Below are 25,280 nucleotides of genomic sequence, written 5' to 3'. Positions count from 1 at the left end.
TTTTAATTTTAGCAAATGGCTGCAATGAAACAAAGTGAAAAATTTAAAGGGGTCTGAATACTTTCCGTACCCACTGTATATTCAAGAAGTCTAGTAGTAGTAATGTCTCTGTGTAGCCAACAACTGTCAAATCAAATAAAGAAAGTACACATCAATTATATTTTAACAATTATTATTTTCAGTTTTCAAATTTAACTGGATGGATTATAAATAATACATAAATAAATGTTCTTCTCATTTCAAGTACAATAAGAGCTGGATCAAAGAATATCTGACATAACAGAAAGCTTTTGAAAAATGTGCATCTTTAAATAAAGTAATTCATTTTAGAAAAATGAATTTCACTGAATTGTCCTGCAGCTTTAACTTCAGTTCATTCAGGTGTGAAGTGATGTCAATAAAAAAGCCACAATATTATATTTTTCTCATCTAAAAAGAGAAATCAGTGCGCATGGACTTTGTCTGTGGTTATTAAACCACTTGTTTCAGCTCTATCCTCTCTGTTATTGTCTATCCTCTCTGTCATTGTTGGTCAGTGAACTAACATGTTAGGATTCTGATAATTTTGGGCTCTTAGGTTTATTTTCTGTGTCTTCATTTCAGATGTGAGTGGGTATATTTGTTCAAACGAGTTGTGCTTTGTCTCGTAGTGAACTTCATTTACCGCTTTTATCAATAGTTACGGTTTCTGGACATATGAGACATGTTGGTTCTAACTTCCTGTGGGAAGAATTAATGCTTATAAATTCTGTTCTCTCTGAACACGTTTCTCTTTTTGGAGAACGTCATGTGAGATAACTTCTCTGATCAGCGCAATATTCCTGCTCTTCTTTCTCTTTCCTCGTCTCTCCCCCGTGTGTCACGTACATCTCATCTCACTCGAATCAGGAAACTTGTCAGAATACCCATATTTGATTGGCTGAGCTGCATCACGTGATGTGATTTCAAAATGATCTATCGGTTTGAGATCCTGGGTCCGGATGCAACTGCGTCTGGGTCCGGTTCTGGACCGCGATCCGCCAGTTGGGGACCCCTGGCTTCGATCAACACAAAGATTGATCTCGGTATCTGCAAAAATAACCGCTCGCATTGGGGACCAAAAATACCTGGAGAGGGACATTCCTGATTAAACAGTTCACTAAATCTGCCCCCCCCCCACACTGTCTCAAACACGAATAACTCATGCTGTCAAACTCACTGTTACCATTCATCATCTCTTGATACAATATCAGGACCTCTCCTATCTCGATACGGAAAACTTTCGGGAAAATAAGGTTACACAGTTCCCAGCTGTAACAGTACAAGTCAGAGAACAGTAATTACAGTTCCTCATTAAAGCATTATCTCCCTAGATAATTCCCAGAATGCATCGTAAAAACAAAAGCAGCGTGGCCGTTTCCTCATGACGTGCACTGACAAGAAGTGACGTCACTACACTCAGATTTAGGTTCAAGTTATCGAGCATGGAGCATAAACTGAGCCGTGTTAATGATTGATCATCACCTTATCTCACTGTCCTCGTACGAACTGTATCAAGCCTCTGTGAAATGGGAATGGCCTTTCATGGATGCAGCAAGAAAGAGCTTGTGAAGTGAATCCTTTTATTTTCACCACACCACATCCTATCTTTCTTGACTTGTTGACGACGATGCACTCTTCTGAGCTGTGCCATCACTGGCCCTCCTATGCAGCCTGTAATCCCATTCACTGAGCCATGATTTACCTCCTCACTGAACTAGAGCGTATCCCATCGTGTCTGCAATGGAACACACTGCAGTCGCTCTCACACACTCCACCTGCTGACTTTCTGAACCGCTCACGGTATCGGCACAAACAGAATGAGCCACAGACAGACAGCTTCTGGAGAGCAGCACAGGACGGGCTGCATCCACACTTAAAGAGACAATCAAACAGACAAAGAAGACATGACAGGCCATAAACTAAAACTTAGAGGCTTCATTATAAGTTCACACTGGGCAAACACCACAGACAGGGACATTGATACATCAATCAATTGCGTGTGTGAAAAATATGGTTTCAATTGTTAGCCTGAAGGAGTGGCAAGCTAGTGCTCGGGCCAGTTTCAACTAAAAGTCGTGTTGAATGGTAACAATTAGCATACTGCTTGTACAATGTCAAACCCGACACCTGTAGGAACACAATAAATGATTTATTGTAAAGTATAGGCCAAAATGCACCACGACCTCACTGTAGTTTGCTATTAGCCGTCTGGATTCCCATAGTGTTTACATTGTGGGCATGATGATAACATATATAGTAGTAACTCTAGTTAAAGCCAATATCACTACCTGGTGAACAGACTCAACTTGATCATACATTGTAATAATATAGACTAACGTTAAACGTTGTTAAACTGACTCATTATTACAAGATATAAAATTGACCTGTCACGTGATATTCTCTCTTGCGATGAGGAAAAGACGCCAAACTAAAAAGCGTTGAATTAAAAAGTCGACACATATATGAATACATAGACACTTGGTAGAACGTGGTTAAAGAGACAACACCCCCCCCTCCGCTGTGTATAAACTGCTGTTCATGGCGCTCATATCCGCTAAATCCAGACTTGTTTTTTGATCCTGTTCTCGTTCGTAATATGTATCAGTCACGTGCTTTCAGCTATGTATCGCTTGCCTTTGAAAAGGAACATCGAAAATTCTTTTGAATTGGAGGTATAGCTCGCGCGCTGGTGTCATTTTGGGCTTGTTATAGGACACTGAACTGAAAACTGTCTTAACTGAAGTCGTACTAAGTTATGATTGACACTGAACCTTACTGAGCTTATCTCTAACAACGCGAAGCCCCTCCCGAGCATTGGTCCGTGGATATCCCGTGTCGGCTCGTCACGGTTAGCTTGACAGTCTAATGAATGTGCTGCAGCTAGCTTGTGTACTTCTGCTTTACCCGGTGTCGCTGGTAGTGTAGTGCGGTCTGTCTCGCACCGTGGTCGAGTTGAGGAGCGTGCCATCTCTGGGTTTCTGCCGGCAGCTCTTCAAATTCACGTCGATGAAAAGCACACTGGTCGTTAGCGGGCTGCGTAACAGTGGACATTTTACAGCTGGTCCACTGACGGTAACTTTAAAACATGCGAGTAGAGTGATCGATAGCACGCAGTCCCAATGTCCGCCCCTGAGCGACGCGCCGCGCGTTCCCGATACATCCGCGAGAGCTCAACACCATCCAATCGCAGAGCCGCAGCGCCAGCAGTTCTGTACGTGTCAGCACGCGCCACCTACAGGTAGTAACACTACTGACGTGACACTTGTTTGAATGATGTACATCCATCTCCATGAAGTAGGAGACATACAGCAGATATGCTCACAAGTCAATTTTTGCAAGTCCAAGTCAGGTCTCTTCTGGTTGTAATGTTTACCATTTTTTTGGGTAAAAGAGTTACAGCTCTCTGTCAATCAGTTGTATCTGTCTTTTTAATGTAAAACGTGTGCTTTAAATGGATTGTTCTTCCACTGGCAGGTAGTCCATTAGAATGTCACAACGGAGCATGCCACTCCGCCGTATTAACAATAAATAATAAAATAAGTGATGGTGTTAGCAGGGATGTCCTAAGAAGCAGCCTTGATGCTTGGGAGGGGCCTTAGGGGAAAGGGTTAAAGGAACCGAGGCTCAGCACCCTCAACATACCAATATGATCACGTGGCATGTATGAGAATGCCACTATTTAGCATGTGGTCAATTTAACTACAGGATACTAAGGTTCTTTTTTGAAACTAAAACATTGTCTTTACAGATGAATGCAGTAATAACAAATGATTGATATATAAAATACTGTTACACTGAAAGGGTCATTTTTTTGCATAATATGTACTTTTAGCACGTTTAGCTCATAACACCTCAGTACTTTTACTTAAATAAATAAATAAAATGATGATGAATGCTCAAGTATAATGCTCATTAGGAAACACTCTGAAGGGTGCATAGTGGGATCAAATTGTCCTCAAGGCCCAAAAAAAGGCTTGGGCTTGACCTGATGTTGTGATTTGTTCTTCTGACAGTGAGGCGTGGGATTACACTCCGCTTGTAAATAGTGTAATCCCAGCTAATCTAGGATTCAGTTTCACTCTGCACGGTGGACACAAACCTCAGACTGGAGAGGACTGGGAATATGGAGTTACAAAGTGCCTGTCTGGGTATATGGTTTGACTGATGAAGGATGTATCTGCTGGTCGTGGTTCACATTTTGCAGTCCCATCTGTTGGCGGTCCAGTCCTGTCCAGCTCCGTGTGCCTGCACGTACGGGGAGAGTGGAATAGCAGCGCTCAGGTCGAGTCAGCCTGATTTCATTCTCATCTCTGTGTATTTATGTGTGTGCAAGTTATTTTTTTATGCCAAAACACAACTCATTACCGCGCATTGCATTTTAATAATTGAAATATTGAAGCTCTAAGAAACCAAAACAGTAATGCAAATCCAACACTTGCTATATTTGGTGATAGGACACATTTGGCTATAAGTAAATATTTAGTCACTGAATGGTATCCCATATTGCAAAAGAAAGGTGTATAACATTAGTTTACATTGTTTGGATATTGAATAACATAATAGAGGGTGGCAGTAATGTTGTTCCAACCAAATTTAGTAGAGGTTAACAAAACCTTGTATCATTCTGTCAATGTAAAATGTTATCGAGCAATTAAAAAAATAGATTAATTTGTTCATCAAAGAATAAGAAAATAGTTCTCAATTTCATTGTAATTTAATAATAAAGACGTACATTTCTATAAATAATGTAATAAATAAATTATTAATTATTAACTTTCCATACTTTTCAATAATTGACATATACATGCAAATCCCATAAATATAAATTAATTATCTACGTTTTTTAGTTAAAGGAGCTGTATACAGAATTCAGAGCAAATCTCTGATTGAGGGATTGCCTCCACGCGGCTCTCAACATGGCTATGAGAGCAGTGCACGGCCGTACCCACTAAGTACAGCAGAGAAGCTCGGATAACAACACACAGGGGGAGAGTGACTTCACTCTCTGCTCAGGTAGACATTACTCCTCTATATCTTTCCATAGATAGTTGTTATTTGATGCTGTATTAATGCTCTGATTGTCGTGTAAAGAACACATACAAAGTTTTTACTAGAGGGAACAACTGACAGCAGTAATTTCAATTTGATTACCTTTGTATAGCACCATATCATACAAAAGCAGTTCAGTGTTTTACATAAAAACTAAATAAAACAGCAAAAAATTACAAATATACAGAGTCCATCCAAACATACAGATAGAAATACATGTTCACACATTTATACAAGCATTCTGTACAAATGTGGTGTGTCCAATCTAAGAAAATACTCAAGTGAAAAGTCAAGTTTTTAGTTTGGTTTGAACAGAACACAGTGTTTGAGCAAGTCTAAGTTCAGCAGGTAGACTGTTCCATTGGTTAGGTGCATAAATACTGAAAGCCATCTCAGCGGACTTAGAAAGTGCTCTGGACACACTGAGGAGTTTTCCACCGTGTGTTTGGAGAGATCTGCTACAAACTCCCAGCGTGCCTGAGAGGCCTACTGTGGAGCCAGACCAGCCAAAGCTCTGTACACCAAGAAGAGGATTTTGAATTGTAATCTGTAAAACAACAGGTAACCAATAAAGGTTTCAGAGGGCTGGAGTTATACGGTCGGATGTTTTTGTCCTGGTCAGAACTCGTGCTGAGTTGTAGATTGTGTTGTTTGGAAGCCTGCTCATAACAAACACATGCATGAGTTTTATGCAAAGAAGTCCTCTGATTCTGAAAATAGTGATGTGGTTTAAAAGTATGGAGCCCAGAGAGAGCCACTGGAATAATTATACTATTACAGCATTTTATTATAATCAATTAAAACATTGTTCAATTCAAAAAAAGAAATCACGCAATTAATTAAAAAAGGGTAACTTTTACTTTTTGATACGGTTTCCTGCTTTAAAAATAAAGAGTCCAGACAGAGTCCAACCCACAGCTGGAGTTCTTACCACACACTCCTGGCTCAATATAAAAGGAGGAATATGATTAGGAGCAAATGTAGATAAATGCAGTTTTTTTAAAATCAATCAAAGGTTTTTTGGAGAAAATGTATTTTCAGGTAGGAAATGCATTAATCATGTTTGTAAGGCCTCACATACATGCACACACTTTGGTCAGAAAAGTGACAAACACAGATCTGTGTTTGTTTAATATAAAACATCCTCATAGTAGTTATAATGAATCTATCATAAGTAGCTAAGAAAAAGCATCAGACTAGCAAAATGGTGTGTGAGCATAATCTGTGTCATCTTCACAGAATACAAAGCAAGAACATAATCAAATAGTGTGAAGGAGTGCACTCAGAAAACACGTCTTTGTATTTATCTGTCCAAACTTACAGGTTTGTGTTTCACCTCGCAGGTCGGTGCAGTGCAGTGACCCAGGAATCTCAGCTGTTCCCATAAACGTCCCAGCTGATACGGTCAAACTGCGTCTAGAAAAGACCCCGATCTCCAGGGTGCCCCGGGCAGCCTTTTACAACCTGTCGGAGCTGCGTTTCCTGTGGCTGACCTACAACTCCATCAAAACCATCCACCCCAGCAGCTTTGTCAACCTGAAGGCCCTGCGCGAGTTGCGCCTGGATGGAAACCTCCTGACATCCTTCCCCTGGGAGGGGCTCAGGGACATGCCCCGCCTCCAGACGCTGGGTCTCCACAACAACCGACTGTCAAGCCTTCCTGCCCACGCAGCTCTTTTTCTACCCAACATCACCTACCTCGACCTGTCCAGCAACAGGTGTGTCCAGACACCATGGAGCCGTGGAGCCTATGATGTAGAGAGATACAGAGCTGTCGGTAGAATTTAATAAGTATGTTCAACTTTTCTCTCCTCTCCTCAGGCTGACTATATTACCTGTTGAGCTGCTGGACCTTTGGTTTCCTCTACCAGGACAACAGGAAGAATCAGTACAAAGAAGAATTTTGGGTACATTATGTTTTGGAGCAATAGAGACACATTATATTTTAATGCTGTCTGAAGCAGCTACACTTGATTTACATCAGCAAAGACATGAAGACGCCAATGTGTCAATTTCTCTCTGTGAATTGAGGGGTTGAAGAGTTGCTAATAGAGATAATAGGTTTACCTATCCATGTTAGCTAAGGTTAGCTAAGGTTAGCTTACCTGCATTCTAGGATGGCAGAGTGGGGTAATAGGGTATTGTGAGCTCCTTAAGATATGATGGTGCCAAACCATTTAGGGCTTCGTAGGTGAGGAGAGTTCAGGTTTTTGACTCGGCAAGTCAAGCATACGAGATGGTGTGCAGTTAAACAGGTGACAACACCATTAATATGCAGTTCAAACTGGACATGGATGGAAATTACTTCTTCTACAAGACAAGAGTGTTTTTCCCTCCATTATAATACACTATAAGAAGCGTTGGCTAATAGGTACCATCAGATGGTGTTGTGTTTCACCCAACACATTTTCACTCCCAACTCCTCAAATAGCGCTTCTTGGTCAGTGGCTCTACGCTTTAAGCTATGGCGCTCTAGGTAACCTTCTATAGCAACACAAGTACTTGGTTAGGTTTCGGGAAAGATCTTGGTTTGGAGTTTTTTTTAGCTATGCAACTGGTATTAGTAAAGTACGGAAGTTACGTATAAAAAACGTAAGCACAATAACTCAATGTTGACTTGTTTTCACACGGGACACAAACAGCAGCCTCTTGGGTGAAAGTCCTGTGTTTGTTTGTTTGACACTTCCAGTTATTAGAGAAAACTCTAGTTACTATTTTACTACCAAATCACTTATGTTATTGTACAGTGTGATTGTATACAGCGGCAGTGATGACAGTTAACTCACATACTCTATTGATTGAACTATCTCCAGGGGTCTATGATGGTTCATGATCAGTACCCTGATGTCTGTAGTCAAACAAACACAGGACTTTTACTTAGGGGACCGGCGTTCGTGTTCGTTATGTCTCGTGTTGCTACCTCACTATGTCCGTAGCTTAAGTTCTTAACAAGCGTACTCATTTTAAGCCAAAGCATGATGTTTTTTCTAACCCTTACCAAGTGTGGTTTTGTTGCCTAAACGCCACGCGTGAACCCTCTGCGTCAAGATACTACGCAAAAAGATCTTCCCAAGCGGAAAGTTTTATGAGAAGGGATAAGATCACAATAAGCTCCTATCTTCTGCGAGCCAAATCCCTCCAAGTAGTAGAAATAAACTCTACATATTAATAATCAACGGATAAAAAACAAGGTGAAACCTCTTTCCCACCACAAATGTCAAAGAACACCACAACTAAACAATATGGAAAAAATTAAAACAATGTTTTCCATCCAATTTATGACACAAACATGACAATTCTGTAAATAAGTAAATTTCTTCTGAATATCCATGCAGGTCTCCATGACAACCCCTGGTTGTGTGACTGCCAGATCTCCACGGTGATGTCCTTGTCCACGTCCCTGGGGAGTCCTGTTGTCCTCATGGACCAGCTGCTGATATGTCGCGGGTCTCCGGGTCAGTTAGGGATGCTGCTGACCCAGACCGAGCTGTCCCGCTGTATGAGGCCTTCTGTCCAGCCTGCGGCCACCAGGGTCGTCTCTCCACTGGGCAGCAACGTCATCCTCCGCTGTGACGCCACCGGCTACCCAACACCGACCCTGACCTGGATCAAAACCTCGGCCAACACTGGTGAGCTATCCGGGGTCACTCTCAGCTGATGAAGTGGTGTGACTTAGATCTGAATATCATGTCATGTCATGTTGTGATTTGGTTTTTCTTTGCAGATTGTTGCAAACAAGATATCCCTGAGAACTCTGACCAGCTACCTAGGAATTTGGAGAGTTGTAAGTGGTCCTTGTTTCTTTTAAGATTTACATTTATACTATCTTCCATCCAGGGTGGGCCATGGTGCTCTATGGGTTAGACTATAAATCAAAACCAGTAATATTAAACCACATCTCATCTCAGGTGTCATTTTCGTACACAAGCTCTACTGTGAAAACTGGATGCAACTAAACACAATTTACAGCTGATGGGAAGTTGTTGCAGGAGAAAACAAAACTCATACTCCTTTCCCGACACAGGCAATACTGCTGAAATTATTTGTTTTACGTCTAAGGCTTTGGCTCTCAAACATTTTTTCCAATAGTGGACCCACTTTGAAAATATTCTTTCAGCTGAGAATCGTTTGTGATATCTACAATCTCTCTTTGGGGATGAATGTGGAGTAAAAAATGTACGGAAATATTAGCAACAGTTAGAAGGGCCAGAGGGGGTCCAATATTACGGAGTACTGGCTACCCAACACCCTTGCCCTACCTTAGAACCGCCATTGAGTAGATGCACTATGCCCGCTTGAGAGCAAAACTGTTTCTTCGGATCTTGGGTTGAGTTCAGGGCTCCAATTGGGACTACCACTTGGATTTAGCTAGGTCTGTGTAAATCTCTAAGCTGTACTTAGAGGGAAAAGACTGGTAAAGTGTACTGAGAGCTAAGATTGAACGTTTTTCATGTTCCAGTTATGCAGCAATCTCCTCGAGTGGGCGTTCGCTGGTCGATAATCATCTTGAACGGGTTGTCATATGAGGATGCTGGCGAATATCGCTGCCAGGCACGGAACATGGCAGGGATATCTGAAGCCCCCATCAAACTGAGGGTGGTGGGAGTCTCGAGACTATCCCGTCTTCCAAAAAAGAAGTCCCAAAAGACTCCACCCAAATCATCATCAAAATACAGGAAGCCGAACCAGACTCCTACCAATGCCCCCTCAGTGAAGGACAATCAGATACTCCAAAACGTTACCCTACCTTCCATTAACAAGACCCAGACGGCTCCCAGTCTTTCGCCAAAAGTATTCTCCATAGACAAGTACATTAAAAGGCGCAAAATGAACTTAACAGATGCGAAGACCCCGAGATATGTCAAGTCTTTACCTGAGCCCCCAGACAACTCTACAACTGCTCTATTGACAGAGACACTTGGATGAGATACACTGAAGTTGGTCTGGATCCGTCACTTGGTTGAAGTATAGAAAATAAAGCGTAATCATTTGTGAACTTCTAGTTTTAGTGCTCCTTTTTTGGGTCATTCTGCACTGCACAATAATGCATCAATTTGTTGATGAGGTATCCTGTAAATTTAACTTGTTCGTAAGAACAAAATGTGACACAGGATGTCTGTGATGTCTATAGTTTTCTAAAAGGATGTTTTGAAACCTGGAGTTTGGGTTTACAGCAGAGGTCTGAAATTACCAGCCTGCGGTCAGATCCAACCCGCAGGATAAAGCCCCCTTTGTTTTTTATTTGAGTCATTTATCTTTAACCCAGGTCCCAGAAAATATGTTAGCATTGTATGTTTCTACAAATCTCAGAACCAAAAACACTTCATGTCAGCCTTGTATCGCGCTTGCCGAAGCGCACAGTGCCACATGGTGAACGTTGTAAGAAGAGAGCAACCTGGCCCCTCATGTAATTTGACTTTTACCCCTGTTACTGCTTCCCACCATTACACCCACTACTCGAGCCAGAAAGTTTTTCCATTTCCTTCTACAATTCATGAGTTCCCATCTGAATGGAACATGACCAGTAGGTGAAACCAGCAGATACAATATGTCACTGGGCCTTACGGCAGCTATACTGTTCATACTCTACATACATACATATAACATGTAAGAAATAAATATATACAGAAAATCTTAAATAAATGTAACCAAAAAATAAATATTTAATTCAAAAGTGTGTTTTTCATGTAAAGCTTTTGGCCAACAATGCATTAGAGAAAGAGCTCCAAATGTTCAAGACTTGCTCTACATTCACCCATAAATGAACCACATTTGAATTTCACTGTGAGGGAACTGGAAAGCTCCAGCCTTACTAAGATGAAAAAACACACATATGCACATGTAGGGAGGTTATTTTAAGGAACTCCGACTAAACACACTCTCCTTGAGGTCTTCTTCTGGGCGTGTTTTCATGGAGCACACGCCTAAGAATGCAGCTGCAGGACTCCAGTTGATGTCAATGACCTTGTTAGGTTAAACCAAGTCGTCAAGGAAAAGAGAGGGGAGTGGGTTGAGGGTTCTTGTTAAGTTCGCTTGTATTTGGTAATTCTTCAGCTTATTGTCAATTTTCTTTCTTTTGTATTAGGAAAACACTCATTTATATTTTGTATATGGTGATATTAGTAGTGTTAGGTTGCAAATATATTACTTTAGTTTACTGTGGGAGTGTTTATATGCCCTTCACTGTGTAATGGTGCTGGTAGGCCATAGGTATTTACATGCCAGGTGTTGTTTCACATTTCTCCATCACGGTTTACACCTCAATCCGCCAGCTTAAATCCTATTTGTAAGGATTCACCCCCATCCAAATCTTAGAGCTCAAACAGGTGGCCACTGGTATGTGTGTGTCAGCAAATAGCATTTACGTATGTTCAGTTGGGTTTACACAGAGTACCACATGGTTGATGAAATGAATGGTGAAGCCAATGCAGAAGTGCCTTACACCTGCATTATTACTAATGGCCAGCAGAGGGCGACTCCTGGTTGCAAAGAGAAGTCTAATTGTATCAAAAGTCTATGCCCGCTACACAGTATGTTGTTAATTCTTCTAAATATCAGCTCCTGCCAGCGCTATTTGAAAGCTGTAACATTAACGTTAGGGGCCGTTCACACTCTCCTGCTGTGACCTCCACAGAGCCTGTGTCAGCGCTGGAGGGGACGAGCTCATCACTTGCCTCTTAACGAATCATGAATGCATCATATAATAAATAAATAAAAGTAGCTAAATGAATGTATCCAAATGTAACAGTACTGTACTGGCTAGATCGTCACTGTCCGTATGATGCAAGTACTTTGGTTGAATAGAGGTCAGATATACAGTCTTTTGTGTAAGTATCAAAGTTGTCAACCAGTTTTATGAATAATTCGTTTTTTCTATATGGAACTTTTTTGGATTATAGCCAAGATTTATACTCAATGCTCAATGTGAACAAGCTGCCCTTCCTGTCACAATCAGGCTTTGCCTTGGGTGTTTTGTGTGTGGTTTTCTGTAGCTCCTCACTTCCTTCACCTGTCCTTAATCAGTTCATTCAGTGCATCTGCCAGTCACACTCTCCCTCATCAGCACAACTCTCCTCATCTGTTCTAGTCACTATTTAAACCCCTGTCTTTCACTCACTGCCAGATCATTGTTTTGTTTCCTACCTACCTGCCCGGTTTCCCCTTCCTGTTCCCTTGTTTCCCAGTCTGTTGGCCCTGTTTTTGTCCTGCCTTGTCCTGCCGGATTTCCCCCCTTGTTTCGTCCTTGGATTACCTGTTTTTGTTTCGTCACTGTCTGCATTTGAGTCCTCATTATGTCCCGTGACACTTCCTTGAGAGAAGTGTCACAAATTGGTCACATTGACATGGTGACCATTTTCACCAAGCAGCAAGTGAGCATGAAAACCTTACCACTCATACGTATGTCTGTCCTGTTGTTGTTTGTCTACTAATGTAAGATACAGAGGAATCTAATATTCAAGGAGTCAAGGCCTTCTATTATTATCTTAACGCTATTGATGCATCCCTATATATGTTCAGGTTTTATAGTATACCTTGCACAACGGCTACATGTAATTTACGACACGTATAAGCACACCCCTGCCTTTCTTGCTTTTCTTTTGTGTCTTAATGTGAGAGTTGATTGTCTCTCATGCAGATTTCTCGTGAAGGTCAAGGATGAAGGAGCCATAACATTTCTGAGTATCTTATCTCTCTCGTAAAAAATACCACAAAGATACAACATGAGGAAGAAGCTTAGGGTGAGAATGGTTGCATATTAAGCTGCTCTGCCGGGATCACATTGACCCGTAAGCTCCTGTAGAAACCACTAGATATTTAGTATCGCCCCCTGGTGGCTGCAAGATTCAACCGTTGGAGAGAACCAACAACATATTGACAATTGCTATTTTTAAAGCCTTAATCTGACTTTAGTATTTCCCTTTTTTATCAACATGAAAAGTGTGTCCTGAGGGTGGCACTCAAGGACTCCTTAAAATCAGAAGGGACAGCATGAATGTCATTGACCACCAGCCAATTCGATTATTTAAAAAAAAGAGAAATTACAGGAAAAGCCTGAGTGGAGAAACATAATGAATGCAGATGCTTTCATACAGGTTAGCAGATGTCACTGAAAGGTGATGAGTGTGACAATAGTACGAATCATATGCCGTGACCACGATTTTTGCCGGTTTGTACCAGCCCACCACTCCACAGGGGACAATAATATAATTACCTAACCTTTAAACAAAAACTAAAGAGATTGCTTAAAGCAAACCAAACCTAAAATCACGAGTATTCATACTACTTCTAATGGTATAAAAAACAAGTAAACCGTAAAAAAAAAAAAAAAAAAAATGCTAAACATACAATATAATCTACAAATACTATATACAATTATTGCACATGTGAGGTAGGAAATATGAAGTGTTTATATTGCACAGAGTATTTATATTGTACATACATACATTAATATTGATAGGGATTTTGCACATGAATGAATACATACACTCATTGTTTTTAGAAATCTGCTCTTTGTAATGTATTCATGTATTTTATTATATTGTATAGTATTGTATTGTATTGTGCTGTACAGTGTTGTACTGTAATGTTTTCTATTGAATACTGATAATATTAGGCAACTAAATTGTAATAACCTGTAGGGGGACTACAGACAAAATTTGCTCTCTTGCTAAGTCTGGCACATTGAGGTGAAAATTGAAATGTTGATTAACGTGCACTGTCCCTGGTAAATAAATAAAGAATAATGATTGTTGAGATGAAGGATACAATGGTGCTGCTGAGATATTTTTTTTAATCCATGTTGTTGTGAAATCCTTCCTCATACAGTAGTTTTATAAATGTAAAGTGTTTTGGCATATGAGGAAGCTTCAGAGCCATAAATCGATTCCTCAAACCACCAGCATTTCTGGGTTCTATATTTCATCATCTCACATTACGCTTTTCTCTGTGTATGTGCATTTTCAGTTTGTCCATAAACAACCTGATCGGACAGACAAAACCTCCACTCAAGCTTCTACCCGAGGGACAAAAACATCACATCTCTGTGTAAAGTGACGAGGAGACTATCACCTTTCTCGAATGAACAAACATGAATATCATAATTACCAGCAGTAACAGAGACACAGAGTGCGAGTCAGCCAGGTGTTTAAGTTTCTGCCTGTGGACAGAGCTTGTCAGGACACTTTACAGACGTGTAGTTGAGATCAAAATGAAGGTTGAGGTTGAAGTTGGACGTGGTTTGTGCAAGAGAGGTGAAAGGGTCTTCCAGTCACCGCTGTGTCAAGTGTTGAAGCAGTGTTGAGCCGACTTGTTGGACAGACAACTGACCACCTACATGACCATTATCATCACCATCATCATCCTCAGGCTCTGTTGCTAATGAAACAAGAACAAAAAAAGAACATTTCTACAGTTAATCCTACTACCGTGTTTTGCTTCTCTGTTCACACGTCACTCTGTTACAATCGCTATTATGTTGCCCAAAGAGCAAACGCAATAGGAAGTGCGGTCCTATTGGTGTACCCACTGTCAGCAGGACAGATTACTCTACAAACAACTTACTTGGAAATTTAAATCACTCTGTCAGGGATTCACAGCAAACCCACACAATCAAATGTTGGTTGCAGGCACTGACTTCATGTTCTATTTACATGCGTACACACAGAGAGAGCAACATGTAGCATTTCTGAAGCACAACACACACACACAAAGTTGAACTTTAGCTCTTCATTTACAGGCAGATTGTAGATGTTTAACAGGAGGAGGCGTTTCGGCAGCACTGAGGACAGAATAAATCTCTACCTCAGCGTGATTCCTGTGACAGATTTCTTTTTCTCTCCTCGCTTCCTCTTTCTTCCCTCCACCCCCTCAGCACCACAGAGGCGAGCTTTGGATCCGCTCACGCGGCTAATCTAAATACTGCGAGAGCCCACAGCATGCAGCTCTAATTTCAGGTCAGCTTAAGAACCAGGAGAAAGTGGTGTTTTTTAGTGAAGTTTGGAAGTCACCATGGTCGAAAGCCTGGAGATGGAGAAGCAACAGAAGCGTTACTGCATCCGCACTAAGCATGTCATCATCATCTGTGTGACGGTGGTGTGCTCATTCGCGGTGGGCCTCGGGGTGGGCCTCTCCGGGTCGGGCACCACATCTCCCAGTACCTCAACACCAGCCCCCACGGTAGTGCCCTGTGCGCCTTCCACTGACTCCAGCGGTGAATGGAGGAATTTCCGTCTGCCCAGCTACGTGAACCCGGTCCACTACGACCTGCACCTGGAGCCGGACCTGGTGGAGGACACCTACGCGGGCACCGTGGAAGTCCATGTGGAGGTCAGCAAGCCCACACGTCATCTGTGGCTCCACATCAGGGAGACGTTTGTCAGCACCCAGCCCAGGCTGAGGATGCTGAGTAGCCAGGCGGGCCAGAGGGAGGTGGCAGTGAGGGGCTGCTTCGAATACGTTCCCCAGCAGTACGTGGTGGTGGAGGCCACGGAGGAGCTGCCTGCCACCAGCCCAGGAGAGGTGTACGTGATAAGCCTGGACTTCCGGGGCTGGCTCAACGCCTCGGTGGTGGGGTTCTACAGGGTCGTCTACACCGAGGACGGGGTCACCAAGTAAGTCAGTAAACAACATATGCGAAGCAAAAGAAAGTGATCACAGCTTCAGTTTTTAAAGAAACACTTATTTTGACTGTATTCAGTAGTATATGACAGCATAGTAATAATGTGTTTTGAAAACATATTAGTTTTAAATCCACCTGTGAATGAGTTGTACATGTATTTAAACCAGTGGTGGGCCGTCAGGGCCTGCAAGGCCTTCTCTGCTGGCCTAAACAGAATCACAAAGTTATAGCTATTTTATAATTTAATAATTGTTCTTAAATACACTACATGTATTATAATTTATAAAAATATCTTTCCCATTATCTTATGTTCTCACTGCACAGCTACTGTCTTCCTCAGTTGCTCTGCTTCCAGTGCAGCTTGTTTTAAGTAGAGCTTTTATCCAATCAGATTTCACCTCTGTGTCTCTTGGTAAGAAGAGAGGCCCGAGGCCTGCAGACTCACATGTGAATCCCTTTGCAGTTTAAGTGAATGGGGACGATATTGTTGATTGCCATAGTGTTCAACCAATCAGATCTTTAGTTTGACATGATGGGCGTATTCTTTGACGTGCCAGAGCCTTCTAGCCGGCCTATAGCTACAGTATAAAACATGTATTAACTGTTTAAATTTTAAACAGTTAATACATTTTTTAATCTGTCAGGATTTGTTCATGTGTATATTCTAATACCTATCTACATAATTACAAATATGTTATACGAAGTATTATTATTATCTGTTTACACAAAGTCATTGACATTAATAAACATTTGAAATGTCCTTATATATGCTCAGGACTAAATTACAGTGTGTAGATAATAGATTGGAATATTACAAAGGCAAACTGCAACAAAATTCTTCAAATAACTTAAAGTATTAACCAAACGAACAAATATTAATATCAAATCCACTTACTATCATTATGTGAGGAGCAGAGATGTGGTTGAAAGTTCTGGAGAAGAATAGTAAGTGGACATGTCAAGATATTTACCCACTCCAAGGTCATTTTCGAAAAGAATAAAAATTGAACGCAGGGTTTTTCTACTCAAACCCTAATTCCCCTTGAGTAGCATTCAAGCGATAACAACATGTGTAATGTTCTGGGTTGGTCATTTCATGAAAGATGCTGGATCTGGTTTGCATAGCTCGATACATATTTTCCCCAAATATAACCTGATACACCTGTTACTTTTCAAAAAGTTGCTGGCATGTGAAATTACATTTTGGGTAATCAATCTATGTCTGACGGTGAATCGCTGTCATTGTCCCATAAAAAGCACATAACAATAACATATCAAACAAAAAGTGACAGCACTTCCAAGTCCAAGCTTGAAGGTTAATTTTGGACCTTGGAAATAATAGTTTGACAAATAAATGTCAGCTGAAGGGCCACTTAGAGACTTTTTCTGGAGCTCTAACTGTATCCCATGGCATTCATCAGCGAATGGAATTTACATGGAAATGCTATGGATGAAATCCTAACAGCTGCTAAGCTGTTTAAATGATCCATCGCCATGAGCAAACTCCATCTACTGATGGAGACTGGAGACATGGTGGAAAGCTCCAAGAAAAGCAAGTAAGTGCTGAGTTGTTTTGTCCAACTATGGAACTTTGACCAAATAACGACACATTGTTGCTCCCATTGAGTGAAATCTTGGCTCAGTTTGTTTGGAGTTAATACTAACGTACATGTTGGTTGAATCTTGGATCTTTGGAGTATTCTTTTGAACTCTTCAGCTGTAGGAGGCTATAAAAAGATTGCATTCTGCAGCTGGGCTCAGCTTGGGTTCATGTCCATTACAGTGGATTCAAACGGAGACACATGTTTACACTGCAGAGGAAAAAATGATCCGTCCGTCGAAACTTTTCAAACCCCTCCAGAAACATAATCCACTTCAGTCCTGCACGCCCAATGTGTTCCAGTCATTCTTTCATTGGATAAATACACAACCTCATACTGTGGATGGACTACAGAGAGGTGGATCATGCTGCAGAAGTAGGTTAAAAAGGTTCTATGGACCATTTGAAACCCTTTTGCCAACATGAAAATTAAAAAATGTACTCAAAAGACAGATTTTGGAGTATCACTTTCAATTTTAGGTTTTGGTAAAGGTCTTGACTTTTACAGTAAACACTGCCGTGGTTGAATCTTTTGGTTCCTCAGTGTTTATTACCTCATAAACTGTGGTCAGGGGAAGTAACTGATGCAAAATACCATAAGGGGTCTCAATCAGAAAAGAAAAACTTGCATCTGAAAGTATTTGACTTTAGGGGTTAAATACTTTAGGAAAAAAACAACAATGAAGAGCACCAGGTGTCAAACCCACTTGCAATAATCTGTCCTTCTTTCGATCACCAGGAAGATCGCTGCAACCGATCACGAGCCAACGGACGCTCGCAAGTCATTTCCCTGCTTCGATGAACCCAACAAGAAGGCCACCTACAAAATCTCCATCACTCATGATGCTAGCTACGGAGCTCTGTCCAACATGCCGCCTGAGGTAGGTGACGCAAACATTAACATTTCATTTGCAATCTGTACAGCAGGGGCGTCGTTAGGCCTATTTTAGTGTTTAATGTTCTTCAGCCCCCCCAAATAATTTGGCATTATTGGCTTTAAAAAAAAAAATTTTTTTTTTTTTAGTGATGTCATTAAATTAAACTATTGTTACTCACATGGACAAGCTATTTATAACTCTAACATGCTACATATGTGCGTGCGTTCTGGTTTGTATGTTTTCTCCCCCTTCAAATTACAATCCAATAGCCTATCATTATACTTAACGAGATAAAGTTGACACTGTCAGGTCCATTCTCCATCCATTGTGGGCGGTCCCTTTAAGAATTAGGATTTGGGAGTGACGCGGATATGAAAGCTAGTTTATCCGTATTTCCTTTACAAGTAGGAAAATTATTTCTCTTTATTTGAGAAAAGTTCATATTTGTGTTGTCAAATTTCACTATGACCCTGAAATTCTGTCTTTTGTTATCATATACTGAATGCAAGCAAAACTACAGAGCAAAATCACACTCTTTCTGATTGAACCAATCTATGAACTGTCTGAAACAATGGATATCCGCGGCCCCAAATGGGGGGAAAAAAATTGCTCGCAAACATGCCACTCCCCTTGGGGCTAACCCCCCCTTTCTTTGAATCCTAGAAACGCCCCTGCTGTACAGCATATGACATCATTTGTCCTTGAACCCTCGCATCTGAAAAAGGCCCATATTTGATTGGTTCAACACTTAGCTGGGGTACGCAAGTCAAATGTTTGGACAACCAAAGCTAACGTTAGCTGTTTGACTAGTTTCCACCATTTGCATTCCACCCATTTCCCCACCTGACTGTTAGTGTATCATAGTATACCTTTGTGGGGGCACAATCTCAAAAAAACACACACAAATGAAGTTCACACATGACAAGCAGTTTGTAAATGCAGGTACAACAGTTTGTTTGTAGATGTAAAAACATCCACATATGTTGATGAAAATTAGAAATCCTTTTTAGATACATATATTTGTAGATTTCTATTCCATTGAGTTAAACTACAAATATCTCTGTGTGCTTTAGAAATATATTGGTTATAAGTGGATTTTGTTGACATTTATATATGATAACTATTTTTGAGTGTATTGAGGAATATTTTTGTGGAGTAATTTATATACAAATCACTTGTGTGAAACCTTCTGTGTGCATTCATTTATATAATATATATTATTATATGTTGATATCCTTAATATTTTACTGATCTCAGAATGTAATGCACTTGTTTTTTTCGATCAAGTTCAAGATTCAATATGTTTAATCATTTTGACTGAGCTTCATCAAGGGTTTATCTAAGATTTTCATTCTGGAGGGAAACCCTAAATTCAAAGCGTCACTAAACCAACACTGACAACTTTGAATTTCTTGTATGTGCGGAGTTTCTTTGCCGATAAAACAATTCACAAACATGTTGTACTGCTGTACGGTTGCTGTAGGTGGAAAGAGCATAATTACTCAAACCTTCCCATGAAGGAAGGGAAAAGAAAAATAACAAAGGATGAGGAGGCCAGGCTTGGAGTGATCACTTTTGAATACTAAAAGCAGAGGAATCAATCTTGTGAATCTGTATTTGGGGGACAGGGATCCACCCAGCTCCACAGTCTGTGTAACACCCACATTAACCCGTCAGCCTTTCCCTCTGCCTTTTCCAGGGCAACCCTCAACAACTACCTGGCAATAAAGTGAAGACCTCCTTCCATAGGTCCATTCCAATGAGTACCTATTTGGTATGTTTCGCTGTGCACCAGTTCGGCCATGTGGAAAGAACTTCCGCCCGAGGAATTCCTGTGAGTTTGCCATTATGTGTCACTTTCGATGCCGTCTCATGACGACAAGTAGTGTTGAAAGTAACTAATACTGTTAGATTTATACTGTCAGGCAAATTAGTGTGGTCAATGCATGCAAACATATGTGTTCTCTCTTTCTCCGCCTCTATAGTTGAGAATCTACGCCCAGCCAAGTCAGTTAGGAACTGCAACGTATGCAGCCGACACAACCAAAGTCATCTTTGACTACTTTGAGGAATATTTCAACATGACATACTCTATCCCAAAACTGGGTACGTTCAGACTATACAGTATGTATAGTAGGATAAGCACGTCAGATTCACAGTGTTCCACCACAGTGATCACAGTGAGACACACTTTATTTTTTGGGTCACAGTCTGTTTTTTGATAAGAATAACAAATGTAAAAGTCCTTGCAGGGGCTGTTTAGTGTCTGCAGATTTATTCCACAGGGGGGCATGTTCTCCATCGCAGTTGTTTTCGATGCTTTTATTTAATCACGTGCCAAGCAAAGCATCCCCACCCTGCCCCTACCCGCGGGATCTGCACACGATGTTGCCTCTACTGGTTACCAAATTAAGCTAATCAATGATGTTATGAGAAATCTGTCTGACGGTGGCTTTAGTGGCTGTGGACGGAAGCAGCAGAAAAATGTAGGTTAGAGCTCAGTTCAAGTGTACACTATCTTTAGAATACATTACAGTCATTTAGCGTAGATGCTTTTACCCAAAGCAAGTTACAATTCAGATTCTATCACATTTCTACACTGAAGGCACAGCTACAGGAGCAATTTTGGGGTTAAGTGTCTTGCTCAAGGACACATCGATATGCAACTAGCAGAGCCGGGGATCGAACCGCTGATCTTCTGATTGAAGGACAGCCCTGCTCTCCACTTAGCCACAGTCGCCTTAGAATACCCTCACCACTTTAACTTGCCACCACAAAGCTCTTTCTGACGGGGCACTAAAGCAGTTATATCGCTTCATAATTTTATCCATACATGTCTTTACCATTTTACCTGACTGAACACAGGAGCTGATGGTCTACCGCTGGTTAGTTAGGATTTTAATGTCATATACATATACACATATACGAAATTTGACTTCTGCATTTAACCCATCCCTAGCTTATTGGGAGCAATCTTTTGATATGCAAATAGTTATATAATTATGTTGACCAGACAGGAAATAAAAAAAACTGTCCTAACTTGAAGTTAAAGGGGATTCCATTAAAAACAGATGAACTGATCAGTACCTCTAGGAAGAGCAGCTGTAAGTCAGTGAGAACACCACCAGTTGGGACAACTTAGTGGGTTTTACAATGCTCCCTGTTATACTAAAGAATTGAAGTGCTTTGAGAAAAAGCACAGAATCTTGAATGAACTGAAAGTAGTGTAGGAGTTAATAGAGCCATTACCCAATCCAATCTTCCAGGGTGAACATCATGGAAACAACTGATGGTGGGAAATCTGTTAATGAGAAATTCAGCAAAGCGGGGTAAAGAACATCCATTCCAACAATTGATGTGAATATTGCCGGTAATTTCAAGATACTATATCACTGTCAAGCATTAGTGAGGCAGTAATGCAATAAAAATCTGTGATAAGCTGTTACTTCAGTGGACTCTCTGTGCTGTTTTTATCCAGATAAGATAGCCATTCCTGACTTTGGTACTGGTGCCATGGAAAACTGGGGCCTCATCACCTACCGGGAGACCAACCTGCTGTACGATGTCAACCAGTCATCGTCCTACAACAAGCAACGAGTGGCCAGTGTCATCGCCCACGAGCTGGTTCACCAGGTACCGCTGTCTACTTTAATTACTCGACTTTTTATATTTTCTAGTTATATTTTTTGTGTCACAATTCAACCACATGTGAAGATGTCACTTTTGCTTTGGCAATGGTATGATGTTTTTTAAATCTTTATTTCACACAAAAGAAAAAAAGGGTTCACAGTTCAGAATTGTAAATGTTTAGAATCTTTTATGTGCTATTGTTCAATCTTTTTATGATGCACATGTCTTTCCGAGATATCAGCTGTTTTGCTGTGATGGGAGATAAGAGGCCTTGGGGAAGTCAATAAAGTTTTATGATCTTCAAATAAGGGATCAGCATGTGTTTCATTTGTGTGAAGTAGTCTTCTAAGTGGCAAGCTTTTCAAGGCCTTCTAACATGTAGGTACTGAACAATTAACCTTAAACCTGTATAGTATAGAGTTAAAGGTATGGTATGTAGTCATATTGTCGGTTTTTCTTTGTAAACAGCATTCAAAATTAGCTGCTCCCCTCCGGCTCAAAGAGCAAGGAAGAGAGAGAGAGAGAGAGAGAGAGAGAGAGAGAGAGAGAGAGAGAGACAGAGAGAGAGAGAGAGAGAGAGAGAGAGAGAGAGAGGGAAAGAGGGAGAAAGAGGGAGAAAGAGCACAGCGGTGGTCGAGCGAGCTAAAGAAGGAATGAAGAGAGGGAGCGGCGTCGGTGAGAACAAACTCGTGAATCAGAAAAATAAAACGTTACTTTCTGATTGTTTCACCGCAGTTACGTTCTAAAGCACAACTAAGCACATCCACACCTCCTCACAAACCCGTCCAAGGTACGCTTCATCCTGCTGTGGCCTGTCTGTGTCAGGCCTACGAGGTCTGCGAGCGCAACAAAAGAGGCGGTTTGACCTGGGAAGGAGAACAGGCCGCACACCCTGAACTGGTGTTCTGAAAATGTACATTATATTGAATTTATCCAGACAACATGAAGGATATGTTGGGTTTGCAGGTCAGAAAACAGGGAGCCTTCCGACTAAAATATTATACAATGTGTTCTTGAAGGCTCGTCTCCAACAAAGGCCTGATTCTCTCTGCAGGCCGTCTTAAGAATGGGCAAAAACGGTTCCGTTTTTTCACCTTGATAACCCCTAGCAGGTTTTTTCCCTGCAAATTCCACATTATTTCCTTTGTTTGGACCCTCGAAAGCTCACATCATTTATCTTTTTCCCAGTGGTTTGGGAACATTGTAACCATGGATTGGTGGGATGACCTCTGGCTTAATGAGGGCTTTGCAAGTTTCTTTGAGTACATTGGTGTGGAGAAAGCTGAACCCAGCTGGGGCATGGTGAGTTCTCCTTCTAACGGCGCCACAATTCATCCCACTGTCAATTGACCGGTCGGTCCTGAAGACTTTCCCTTGTGTCCCACATGTGGCCTACAGCGAGACATCATGATCATCAGTGACGTGCTTCCCGTCATGGTGGACGACGCCCTCATCTCCTCTCACCCGATCATCGTGAACGTGTCGAACCCAGCAGAGATCACCTCCGTGTTCGATGCCATCTCGTACAGCAAGGTACGACTACTGGATGCAGACAATGAATTATCATGCAGCGAAATACTGTCTGTAAAGAAAATGATCCAACTTCATACAGGGAGCGTCCATTCTCAGGATGCTGGAGGACTGGATGGGCAAAGACGTGTTCAGAGATGGCTGTCGAGTAAGTCGGCTGCTAGTTCACGGCAGATATTTAACAAATGGATGCAGCTCTTTTGATTCATGTTCATTAAAGTTTCCATCACATGATTGATGAAAGCCTTTTTTTATCTTCTTCCACCAGAAATACTTGAAAGACTACTACTTCAAGAACGCCAAAACGGCCAACTTCTGGGCATCTCTCGCCAATGTATGTTTGAACTTTATTGCTTTTGAATCTTCCAAGGCTAGATTAAGTCCTCAGGTCGGATTGGATGTTTTTCTTCTGGCGCGGTGCCACGAGAAGCATTAAAAGGAGGCAGCTGTTTTCACAGATTATCAGACTCATATACTGCTGTCAGGCTATAGTACCAGTTTGAGCAAATATGACAAAAAAGTTTTTTATTAAAGATAGCGACAGCTTTAAATCAAAACCAAATGTGATAAAGCACGTTTATTTTTAATATATATATTTTTTCTGTTTCCTCCTTTGTCCAGTCTTTATGCTAAGCTAGTCTAATCACATCCTGACTAAATCTCTCTTATTAATTGATAGGCATGAGATTGATTATGACCTCAGCATCTCACTCTGAGAAAGAAAACTTAAGCATGTTTCTCCAAAATGGTGGAGCATTGCTTAAGGTTTTGTCTGCCAATCTTTCTGAGCAGTAGCCGGTTCCTCCTCTCTGTGACCAGGTGAGTGGGTTGCCGGTTGCAGACGTCATGGATACATGGACCAAACAGATGGGTTATCCTGTGCTGGACCTGTCTGTCTCGGAGATGGATGCCAAACTGAGCCAAAGGCGATTCCTCCTGGATCCTAAAGCTGATACCAGCCAGCCTCCTTCACCTCTTGGGTCAGTGATACGAAGAAGATACAATTGTCACCAACTGTGTAGTTCCCCCTCAGCTTTCACTTCACAGTTGTTTTTTTTACGGCCCTCAACTTTACTGTTCTGGCAGTCAGCTGTTTTCAGTGAAAAAGCTCCAATAAAGCCACAGTACACTTCCTGCTGAGCACCCATTCAAATCTACATAGCAGGACGGTCAGAACGGCAGCCATTTTTATGTGTACTGCTGCCATTGCAATGGCCGTAGCGAGGATAACTTTTGCAAAAAACCTCCATATCAACCGACTTGTGGGAAGTCGCAGATGCCGACGTGACGTGTAACACAACTGTGTCGTTGTTTTATATGTGTAGGTTTGGTACATCGGTGTATTAATAAGAAAGAATGTGTTTTTGTTCCAGGTACAAGTGGACCATTCCAGTCAAATGGCACTCTGTGAAGAGCGACAAATATATGTTGGCGATGTTTGACAAGAGCAACGCAGGCAGTATGCTCAGCTTAAGTATATTGATATCATCTTGAAAACATTCAAAATGATTTAAAAAAAACATTTCATCAGTACAGACTAATTCAACCAATGACTTATGTCAAATTTAATCCATTTTCTTATGATGAGAAGATTGATTGCATTTGCCAAAAAAGGACTATTTTCATAATACTCAAATCAGAGATTGTATTTTACAGCAGATATTGACCAGTGCAGCGATTTTTCCTTGACACACTAAACACTCTCAAAATGACTGTTGGTTTTCAGAGCATGTCCTCGGTAACTACTCGGCCTCAGTGGACGGCCTGCTGAAGGTCAACAACGATCACATTGGATTCTACAGGGTCAACCATGACGACCACATGTGGAACGCCATTAGTCAACAGCTTCAGGACAACCACTTGGTGAGCTGTTCTCAGAGATCTAGAAGCACACTGCACATGTACACACTACCCGGCATATCTTCAGGTTTAGATGTGTGTATTTCTGCTATGT

The 25,280-nt window shown here is 41.3% G+C and overlaps 2 protein-coding genes across 3 annotated transcripts in view; both read left to right on the top strand.

Annotated features, from left to right (window-relative positions):
- Nucleotides 1-1,172: 1,172 nt before the first annotated feature.
- lrit3b (leucine-rich repeat, immunoglobulin-like and transmembrane domains 3b) lies at nucleotides 1,173-10,698 on the top strand. Its single transcript, XM_031879516.1, has 6 exons — nucleotides 1,173-3,259; nucleotides 6,414-6,788; nucleotides 6,892-6,977; nucleotides 8,406-8,699; nucleotides 8,795-8,854; nucleotides 9,530-10,698. The coding sequence occupies exons 1-6, from the start codon at nucleotides 3,141-3,143 to the stop codon at nucleotides 9,994-9,996; spliced, it is 1,401 nt and encodes a 466-aa protein (XP_031735376.1). The 5' UTR covers nucleotides 1,173-3,140; the 3' UTR covers nucleotides 9,997-10,698.
- A 4,181-nt stretch (nucleotides 10,699-14,879) lies between these two features.
- enpep (glutamyl aminopeptidase) overlaps nucleotides 14,880-25,280 on the top strand; it is a 23,590-nt gene continuing 13,189 nt past the window's right edge. Inside the window, exons 1-12 of one of the 2 annotated variants that reach the window (XM_031879510.1) lie at nucleotides 14,880-15,680; nucleotides 18,028-18,169; nucleotides 19,866-20,000; nucleotides 20,152-20,272; nucleotides 21,645-21,799; nucleotides 22,985-23,098; nucleotides 23,195-23,329; nucleotides 23,409-23,474; nucleotides 23,595-23,660; nucleotides 24,146-24,306; nucleotides 24,700-24,785; nucleotides 25,053-25,189. In XM_031879510.1, coding sequence (XP_031735370.1) covers nucleotides 15,079-15,680; nucleotides 18,028-18,169; nucleotides 19,866-20,000; nucleotides 20,152-20,272; nucleotides 21,645-21,799; nucleotides 22,985-23,098; nucleotides 23,195-23,329; nucleotides 23,409-23,474; nucleotides 23,595-23,660; nucleotides 24,146-24,306; nucleotides 24,700-24,785; nucleotides 25,053-25,189 — 1,920 coding nt within the window. In that variant the 5' untranslated portion in view covers nucleotides 14,880-15,078. Of the gene's footprint in view, nucleotides 15,681-18,027; nucleotides 18,170-19,865; nucleotides 20,001-20,151; nucleotides 20,273-21,644; nucleotides 21,800-22,984; nucleotides 23,099-23,194; nucleotides 23,330-23,408; nucleotides 23,475-23,594; nucleotides 23,661-24,145; nucleotides 24,307-24,699; nucleotides 24,801-25,052; nucleotides 25,190-25,280 lie in introns of both variants that reach the window. The other variant, XM_031879508.1, reaches the window with a different exon arrangement.

The sequence above is a fragment of the Anarrhichthys ocellatus genome, unplaced genomic scaffold (genome assembly GCF_004355925.1).
Source record: "Anarrhichthys ocellatus isolate YVR2014 unplaced genomic scaffold, GSC_Weel_1.0 scaffold283, whole genome shotgun sequence".
NCBI classification, from domain to species: domain Eukaryota; kingdom Metazoa; phylum Chordata; class Actinopteri; order Perciformes; family Anarhichadidae; genus Anarrhichthys; species Anarrhichthys ocellatus.
The sequence above is the reverse complement of the archived record's forward strand: the minus strand, read 5'-3'. Positions and strand labels throughout refer to the sequence as shown.